The 10,743-nt window shown below is 31.9% G+C and overlaps 1 protein-coding gene across 1 annotated transcript; it reads left to right on the top strand.

Moving 5' to 3' along the window:
* Nucleotides 1–2,049: 2,049 nt before the first annotated feature.
* LOC127878812 (uncharacterized) lies at nt 2,050–4,645 on the top strand (the record flags this gene model as incomplete). Its single annotated transcript, XM_052425340.1, has 2 exons — nt 2,050–2,487; nt 2,762–4,645. Coding segments are annotated over 2 exons (939 nt in total), but the record flags the coding sequence as incomplete, so codon positions are not given.
* Nucleotides 4,646–10,743: the final 6,098 nt, after the last annotated feature.

Genomic DNA, 10,743 nt, shown 5'->3' with positions numbered 1-10,743 from the left:
CATATAACTATGAAACAATTTTAAAATAGTATTTTCTATTTGGTTATTCCCAAAATACTAAATAATAAATCAAAGCAATATTTTATTTATTTTTATACTAGAAAGAATGCTCTGAATGTAATTCTATATTCTTATAACGAAGCATTTTATAAAACAGTATTGTCATGATGTCGTTTAATTTTCTACCTTTAACTTGATTTTCTTTTAAATTGATAATGTCATCATTTATAGATAAACTGACATTATCTTCATTGAATTTATTATTTTCCCTGGCGCGTAATCTTCATTAGTGGCTACTTCGCTTGTACCTTTTCTATTCAAGATGTTTTGTTTTACGGCACGCGATCTATGTGTGGTTGTACTTCGATTCGATCCTAGGTCACGGTCACCAAAACAAATATGTGTAACATAGTCTGAAGGGATGACCATTCATACCCAAGTCCGATGAAATATTCATTGATATTTTATTTTGCTAATTAACACGTCCACAAAATATTCTAATTAATAAGATGCATTCAGTAACTTTCGAGATCGTAAAATATTGAAGTCCAATAAATAAAAATACCCGATGTATTTGCTAGTTGAACTCGAGCTGGACTATTTTTTTGTACAAATAACATTGTTCTCTTTTATATTTAAAAAGACACAATTCTTTGTTTCTACTAAATATACTACTTTGGGATCTACACCATGTATAATATCTTATTACATAAACACTGCCATCTTTGTGTTCAAAGTCAAAACTTATCTATAAAACCCATGCCGATTTCCCAGTCATTTATATATTATTGTATGAAAAGTGTCGTCACTTGTTGTAAAAGACTGACTGCTTCGGTGGCTTTAACGATGGCTTTAACATTTTACAAATGAAATTAATTCCGCTATTTAATATAATTCAAAACAAAAAAAATAAAAATACGGCTGGCGGCAAGACCCTCACGGGCCGGCCCCGCAATTCACAATTAAAATAAACCCGATGTATATGCTAGTTGAACTCGAGCTGGACTATTGTTTTGTACAAATAACACTGTTCTCTTTTATATTTAAAAAGACACAAACCTTCGTTTCTACTAAATATAATACTTTGGGATCTACACCATATGTATAATATCTTATTACATAAACACTGTCATCTTTGTGTTCGAAGTCAAAACTTATCTATACAACCCATGCCGATTTCCCAGTCATTTATATATTATTGTATGAAAAGTGTCGTCACTTGTTGGTAAAGACTGACTGCTTCGGTGGCTTTAACGATTGTTTTAACATTTTACAAATGAATTTAATTCCGTTATTTAATACAACTCAAAACAACAAGAAAACAATTGTGTTTTTATATCTATTATGAGAAGCTTATAATAGTTATTTATGCAACCTTGACGGTTGTTGATTAATGTAGTGTACTGTTACATTTCCCATTGATGACGTTCTGCTATCTTTAACATATGGTTATTCGATACTCTCCTACATATCTTAAATTACGTTATCATAACTATTTATGAAGACATGCAAGGTGGTTACAATCTGGTGCACACATAGAGTGTAGCATTAAAATAGAAATCGACGGAGAAAGTAAAGGATAACTGTATATTCTCGTTCATAAAACAAAGGTGATTTTCATAAATTTGCTGTGTAAAGTGATCTATTTCATTCATAATTGTGGTAATATTTAACAGACAAAATTGAAATTCATGTTTTCGTGCTCATAGACGAATAGAATGTATAATAATGGTTCGTTTTATGGAATTTGAGGTTTGCGAAATTATGATAAATTTTATGTGTTGAAATAGATAAAACTTGTTTTCCTGTGCGTGATCAGATATAATCATTTCCTAAGAGGTAAACATAATATCGCATTCGCTGATTTATTTATGAAGTCATTATTGCATGTGGAATATCTCACATATATATGGAAGTTGGAATTTCTCTATTATAAACGTGTGAGCTTTTCTAAAAATAATTGTTTTACCCGGCTTAAGTGTTTTTTTTCTGTTCTATTTTCAGGCCATATTTTACAACATGCTGAAAAACATACGCTTTTAAAATTTTGTTGTGTTCCGAAATGAGGAAAAAATCGAGTTTCAGACACAATGTCCATATATATTCATTGGAGAAAATGGTTCCGGGAAAAGCGCCGTGTTTGAAGGAATCCGTCGATGTTTAAAAGCGGACATGAACACATCGGTATCCAAGCCATGGAATCCCAAAGAAGTGTCGTACTTTATATGCATATTTACACTGGATAATGAAAATGATGAAATCATAAGTGGAACTGTTTACATTCCTCTAAAAAAAGGCACTCCATTTTTCCCTAAAAATACAAATGAAGAAACAACAGAAAACTTAACTCCAGAGTTTGACGAAACGATAGAGACGGCTCCAGGGTTAGCCGACATAGATGCAGAAGGACATTATTACCAATTTGTCGTTCAATATACACATAATGAGGAAGGAAAACTGAACGTGAGGGATTTTTGTTGTGATTTTCTAAAATAACCAAAGCTAACTTAAGATATGGGAAATATCCAAGTACTTGAGGTACGAAATTTGAACACCTGCGCATTAATTAATCTAAACAACATGTTACTCCCAAACCAACCCGCACTTAACACACAATCCAAAATGTTCTACTACAAACTCTTTGGTATAAGAAAATAGTAATTGCAATAGTATGTCCAAGTCCGTGTGAAACACTTACAACACCCTGTCAAAGGTTGTTAACGGACTTGTCCAAGAAGACAGGTTTTCACATTTCCATTGATATGAATTGGGCCATTGCAATGCCGAAAGTGAAAGAATCAAATGCGATAAGAAGGAAAAAAAAAACTATGGAAAAGCACGAAAAAGGTGCAAAATAATAACAGCTTTCCTAAAAAATCAAGAACGTTACGATAAGTCAATCGAACAGGATGTCTTTTTAAAAATAACCCGTCAGTCAGCTGAGTATAAATTTGCTTTAGATGGAGATGGGAAATTACAGGTGAATAATTATTTGATGAAGCTGTTTAAAACACCGGAGGGAATATTGGAAGCTAAGTTCGTCTCCATTCTGTTGTCGGGAGTATGTTACAAAACAATACTCCTAGAAGAACCAGATAGGGGGATGCACCCACAGTTTGTGCAAAGAATGATACAGGCAATAAGACACCAAGCGGAATCCAATGGAAAAGTCGTGATTCTGACCACTCACAATACAGCGTTTCTAACGCCATGGACACTGTCTAGTTGCTATAGGTTTAGCAGAGCAGAACAAAATATGTGAATGGTTATAGGGATAGGCAATAATTTAAACCACAATTTGAAGACCTTGAGGTTAATGTCCAATGACAAACTTTCAGACAAATTCTTTGCTAAACGAGTGCTATTTTGCAAAGGGGATAGCGACATTTTATTTTTGAACGAAATGAAGAATGTTCTTTTATCAACAAGGAGTTCAACCTATCACTTAACCCCGATATATACGACAAATGTATTTCTTTCCAAAATTAAAGACGAACTTCAAATGGTGTTATCCGATCTGACAATTGCCAAAATGAACGGCGTGCGTAATGTTTCGTTATGTAGATCCATATGCAAAGAATTGTGTTTACCTGCGATATTTCTTGTAGACAATGACTTCAAAAACTTAAATAAAGATAATACTAATTGCTTCATTTGGCCGAATGATTCAATCGAAGATATGGCTATTAGTTTTCGGGATTCATGTAAGGATAAACAACTCACACAAATTGTAGCTGACTTGAAACTAAAACCTATTGAAAATGGCGAGAAGAGAAAAGGAAAAGACAAGTTGTTCTTGAAAGAAGATGTTACACAAAAACAAATAACACAATGCGTAGAAGCCCTTTTTAGAAACTGCGACCCAAATAATGACCTTGGCAAGTTTGTTGTATGTTTAGTACAATTCGCATGTTCTAAATGAAGCATTTACAAATATAAAAATTATATATTTATTTAGACTACTTAACATAAAAAGTTAAATTTCAATGAGAATTACCTTAATACGAAAACGAATAAAATACGTTTTTATGTATAATGACCGACGACATGGTCTTATTATCACGTACAGATACGTTATGTGGAAATATTCTTCAAAATGTAAGTATTGCTTTTAAATGTTTTACTTGTCGCTTTGGAAATCGTAATCGAATAAATAATAAACATGTTTTGTTTGCTATCAGTGCAAAATTGACACGTAAATATAGGCCTGTGCAATTTCGCGAGATACTACAGGTTTGTCTAGAATATGAACAGGAATAGCGCTAGCCTTTATATCATAACTAGTATAATTTTCGTTTTGATAAATTATCGCCTCAGTCTATGTAGTTTTTCTTTTAAGGTATTACATTCATTTTCTTTTTCATTTATTTTCCTTGTATATTACAGTCACATAAACAACCAAGCTATGTAATATGGATTTTAACACCCAATATTGCTGCTTCTTCCTGTATTTGCACGATGATGATCTGAAATATTAACTACATGATGCTTTTAAATATTTTTGTAAAAAGAAGGGATGTAGTTGACACTTGTTCGTAATTTAATTGTATCGCGTAATTTCATTTCATCGTTCCTCAAAAAGTTTAAGCTCTGTTGTCTGATCTCTTTATCCTTTATTGAGTAATTAAATGGTAATTAAATTGAATGCGTTTTAATTCTCTTTTATTATTGTTTAATTTGAGTTGAAATGCTATGAGGTTAAATTTCATTTACACTTACATGTATCACTTATATGTATCATGAATATTGCTGGGCCAAGTGTGAGGTTGAGCGTTCTAAAACTGGTTTAAACATCAAGTGCTTTGTACTGACCGTTGCAAGGCGGTGACCCCATCAATAAAGGACCACCAAATAATGTATAATAAGACCGCAATACTGCTGGAGCTGCTGGAGTTTCACTTCTTCATATTCAAGGTAAAAAAATATTCAAAATTAGTTACATAATGACCAATATCCCAAGTTATGATTTCAGATTATTCTTCATGGATCATAAACCTACTTGCTGATCATTCGCATTTACATCGGTATTTGGTGATTATATTTCACTATGCATAATATATTTGTATATACACATTGAGATGAGTAGATTTCATGCGCTTAAATAAATGAGTAACTTAAAGGCTCTATAAAGGTGACAAATCCAATTATTATGCATATCAACTGGTCTGATTTTTACCGGATTTCAGTTACTCTTGCATAAAAACTGCTAATAAAACAGCTTAGGTACAACGTTGTCAAGAGTTATGGAAGATAAACCCGTTTCATAATTGGAAGAAATGTTTACATTTTTGCAACTAACATGATGTGTAGCCTCAGGGCGGTGACATATGCTAAAAATAGCCGAAAGAAAATTCAATTTTAATTATATTTTAAACAACATTTAACCAGCAGAAAAATTACTTATTAGATCACTACAAACGTTTTAACCATTTAGAAGAGACCTACTTTGTGGGTGATACCGGAAAACGTTAAAAATCATCGTTATATTTTTGGTGACTTGAGTCACTTTCACTTTCTCTTTTCCGAGTAAACAGCGGTGTAAATAAACTGATTGTTTGTAAACACAATTGACTTGGAGGACATTTTATTTTGAGCTCAAAACAAGTTGTTTTGCTTATTTTTTATTGTAATGTCCAATAGCATATATATATATATTGTCTTTTGATAACCTTTATAAATAAAATATGAAAAAAACATTTAAAAATCGGTAAATAATTACGGATCTTCACCTTTATAGAGCCTTTAACAAGGATTTCTTGTTCGTCGTTTATATGGAAATATTGCCATTTGTATAAAGAGCAAACTTATGTATTTTCTGTTAATAATTATTTATTAATTATTGCAGTTTCAAAAATGGTAATTATAACATATTATAAACATACAATATTATCTAGCCATTAAGAATACCTTTATATGGCATTATTTTCAGTAAAATATATTGAACAACTAGTATGTTGAAATCAGTGAATTACAAGTTAAGGGAGAGCAATGTGATATGCTAAAAAAATGAGAGCGCCGTTGTCTAATTTGATTAAGAATAATTGGGTGTACCTCTCAATTTAGCAATTAACTTCATACGATATTTCAACTATATCAAAAAGTATACTCCGTTACTTACCTATAAGAAATTAAATTTATTTTTTATCGAAAAAAAAGTATTGTAGAAGTTTATATTGATATTTGCATTTGAAAATGCCCTACCATTCATCGGAAATAATGCAACAGGATGGAAGTTAACCCAATCTGACTCCACACTTTTATTAAAACCTTTGTCCGAAACTTTGTTCAGCCCAAAAGCAGGCGACGGGTGGTCAGCCTGAACTTGGTATCTACCCGGGAATTAATTGTTTTCTTTTCAAATTTACCATAAAAATACACACCAATTCACTCGAAATAACGCACTCGACATATGTGTTCAATTCATGAGACCCCCGAACTAATTTTAATCTTAGCCCGAAACTAGTTCTAGCTCCACACGCAGACGACGGTTGGTCAATTTGCATGAGGGCGTTAATGGGGAATAACTTTGTTCAGAAAAGGGCTTTTAAAGTTACCCACCAATAAACTAAACATGCAGTTGGTCCGTAACTATTCATTGTTTTTAAACGAAAATAATTTCTTCAAACGCATACTCGATTGAAACTTGTTAATTTAAACAACAAATAGCTTGTAAAAAAGAAAAACATAAACATATGTTTGCATTTTTTTTTTTGGTTTCTATCGGTTTCCTTGTCAATTACATTTTAATCAAAAGAAACTCGTGTGCGGGTAGTAATCAAACGGGTATTAATCACCGTCATCAAAAGTAGCAGATTCAGCATAAGCATCATCCGTATCATCCTCGTCATCATCAACATAGCATTGGCATGTTTTTGTATGCAAAACAATCGATAATCTACATATTTCTCAGTTGACATATACGCATTTGTCAATAAATTATCAGGGAGCAATCGATTATTATTTATTGACACTTGTACATTGTGTTGCAGCATTATATGTGCTATTTTAAATTATATTTGCATGCTGCTTCAAAACTATGAAGTCATTCGCATATATTGCCAGGTTGGTTCTGTAAAGCTATAAAGCGAAACTGCGCCATTTCCTCATGTTAATGCTTACAATAAAAACGTAATCATTCTTCCTCCAAAGTTTTGAAAAGCACATAATTCAAAGCATGGTTAGATCAATTGATCACTGCTTAAAAACTGTACAGCTACTTTGTCTTGGTCAATTAAAAAAATTATTTCCCATTTTTGAGTAGAAATTTTGATAAAAACGTTCCAATGCAATGCTCCATCAATCACCGCTTTATCTGCTTTTACTTAAGTAATTGATATTTTATGCACCTGACTTTTGGTGGTGATTTTCTAGCGATTGTATAATACCATTCGTTAGCCGGTTCGTCTCAATTATTTAGCTACTTGAACCGTTTTTGCCGATTACGATTCCTTATAAAATCATGTTTCCATATCAAATTGTGTGACTGTCCTGGTGGTTAAATTGTGTTGAGCGAAAGATTTTCATGGACTTTCAAACACTTATAAGTGATACTTGTATTATAAATAAATGTGTTTTTGACAAATTCTAAATGGCCGACTGACGGCCAATGTTCAATTAAGTATTTTTTCAGCTTTCATTCACCTTATATAACAATAACATTCAAATCAAATACGGTACTATATGTTTGCAGGTTTCAAAGATTTCAGTAAGAAGGAAATGTAGTTAAATAAAATCATAAAGCTAAACATTGTAAAATAAACAATACATTTAGTTGCATATATTGTGTACTGGTAGGTCTTTTTCAACTCTCTAAATTATTATATGGTGGTATTATAATATTTGAAAAATCTATCTTCAACACACACACACAATTTCAATAGATCGCCTGTGAAATGTCAAATGGTTCCTATCAAATATCCCCTTTCTTTAGTTATATAAATAGATATATTAGAATACCCGGGAGTGTGTTATACCCATTCTAACTGGCTTTATGAATACACGAGCATTATATTTTCCTATAACTTCCTTTTATAACTCTTTGTCCAATTGTCCTGTCAAGCAATTCAAAATTAAAAATCATTTGAATCGGTTTCATTATATGGTTTACATAAAAATGCATGCAAAGTAGCCGATTATTTAAATATAAACAAATATCGGAACGTTAATCGTATTGAGATAGCAATCAATTTTAGTTGCCTTTTCCATTTAACATTATCTCCAAGCAGTAATCCATAAATATAAAATGCTTATATTAGTTCAATACATGTATGTATATCTTTGAAACTCAGCTCGTGTAAAAGTGTAATAACCTATGAAAGAAATGCATTTTCAAAAACATTGGCTCATTTTTTTGATGACATATTCGTAATAAAAAGAGTAACAAGATGAGGCCAAAGTAACCTTTCAGACCCCATAACGCACAATACATTTTGTGTTTATAATTACTAGTTCAAATGGTATATTCATGCTATGCACTTAAAGATCTTTAAAACTGGGGTTTTCATGTTTTTAAAAAATAATTGATGCATGCTGAGCTTGTGTCACGATTGAAAATGGATTTGCTTTATTTTGCGGGCCAAATGATGAAAATGTAGAGCGATGTTCAGTTGTTTTTAGTTTTTATTAGAGATATGTCTTATAGATCACATATACATGTATTATGTTAAATAAATAGGCAATATATGCATGTCTTTACATAGTTGTAAGCTGATGATAGTGTCTCCAACAATTTTTCGTTATGTCTTTTCGATATTTTTTTATCTAATACCATTCATTTTTTGTTAACACGAGAGCATAGCCCTTATTGGGTTATGTTTGTCAGTCCAACGCTAGCGTTTTCTATCAACAACTCCTCCTGAACCTCTATGCAGATTTTTACGAAACTTCACAGGGATGATCCTTGGCTGAATCTCATTTAAATTTATTTTAATTGACTCGGTCCATTTTATATGAAGGTCACTGCAGCTGAAGAATAGAGTCAGGGTTTGATATGTTGTGTGTTACATTCTTTTAATTTTGTGTTCAAAAGATGCCCCTGGGGTCACTTGGTATATAAAAGCTTAATGTATAAAATAACGCTTAACATCTTAATTCTCTGAAACAATGGTAAGGCGTAAAACATATGGAGTACGGCATCGTATAATAGTTCTGAGTGTGTTCCAATAATTTCCATGGTTACAAAAATCATCCTGGCCTATGGAATAACTTTTATATAATGAATCAATGCAACTGTATGTAAATGGGAAAAAAACACAAACAAAACTATAACAGTTAAAATATAACCCATATTCCGACCACTCCATGCAGCAGAGTATACGTGTGAGCATATGTTTATTGCAAAATGTCGAACAAGATATTATAAACCTATAATTATTTGTAGTTATTGGTACACGTTGATTGTAACATTGTTAGTGTAGTTGGGATGAATAATACTAATTGAATTTAGTACATGGTCATAAGTGAATACATTGAAACATATACATTGTATTGCTAAATGCCCATAGTGTCAAGCTGATCTATAATTGAACATTTTGAATTTACCGTTTATCGCAAGTTGTTAATACTGCTACGTATTCAACATCATCAACAAATACTTTATTATAGTTTATTTTTAAAGTATATTTACTTTGAATAGCATGAGTAATATTTCAATTGCAAAGTCTTTAATCATTAAATACAAACCTCAAATCGCACTTTACAAAGATAAACATGTCAGATACAAGGGCTTAATGACTCAATGGCAAATTTCCCTACCTATCCTATATCGTGAACAGCAACCATCACCAGCATGTGATGTTTCAAAGTTCATAAGTCCATATATGTTTAAATTACGATGCAAACTAATATGTCCTCATGTGCAAAAACTAATCGTTGATCAAATAAAGTCTCTTGTAATTATGATACAGGATTAAACTTTATCAACTGCAATCCCCGTTATATGTAACACGACATTTTGCCCATCTTTGCTACTCTCATAATCTAAGTATATAATTTATGTACATATTATACAAACGGACAGTGTGGAAACTAAATGACTCTTCTAAACCACAAACACGTTTTCAGACAAAATACCGTTACATGTTTGTAAACTTTTAAAAATTATTTGAACTGATCTACGGTATCTCAAATCAAACAATGACAATGGGAAACAAAGTCTGCATTATATTTGAGCATTTTAATCAAAATTAATATGCTTTTTGTTTTTGATTGGATAATCTAACTTATCTTACTGAAATTTGAGTGTAGAAAATGTCTTCACACGTGCGCCAATATTTATATAATTTAGAACTGTGTTGCCTCTTAGAGACTTTTTTCTAGCAAAAACGCTAAAATGAGGTAGGTCGTTTGACAGACGTGGGCTACGTTGGATACGTTTGATGATCGGCATTTCATGTTGTTTCGCACTGACAGAACACATATATTAAACTAAGTATATATCTAGAGGAGTGTTTGCTGAATGACAGTTTACTCAATAGAAGCAATCGTTTTAATCATGGATTTGCAGTCAAGGCCTTCAGTCACTAGGTTTGAAGCACGTAACGAGTATATAATTAAACAAACGTGCAGATTGCTTTTCTTGCATGAAGTTCTGATTGGTAAAAAGTTCGTAGGCATGCAACTTTGTATCAATTCATCACAAAATATACAATAAACTTAATTTCTTTCTCGTTTTACATTATTCCTTATATAAACCGTTATTGGTATCATAAATACATCTTGCTCGCGAAAAACAACTGCGACACA

Source organism: Dreissena polymorpha, chromosome 4 (assembly GCF_020536995.1).
Source record: "Dreissena polymorpha isolate Duluth1 chromosome 4, UMN_Dpol_1.0, whole genome shotgun sequence".
NCBI classification, from domain to species: Eukaryota; Metazoa; Mollusca; class Bivalvia; order Myida; family Dreissenidae; genus Dreissena; species Dreissena polymorpha.
Note: the sequence above shows the minus strand (reverse complement) of the source record. Positions and strands in the feature narration are given on the sequence as shown.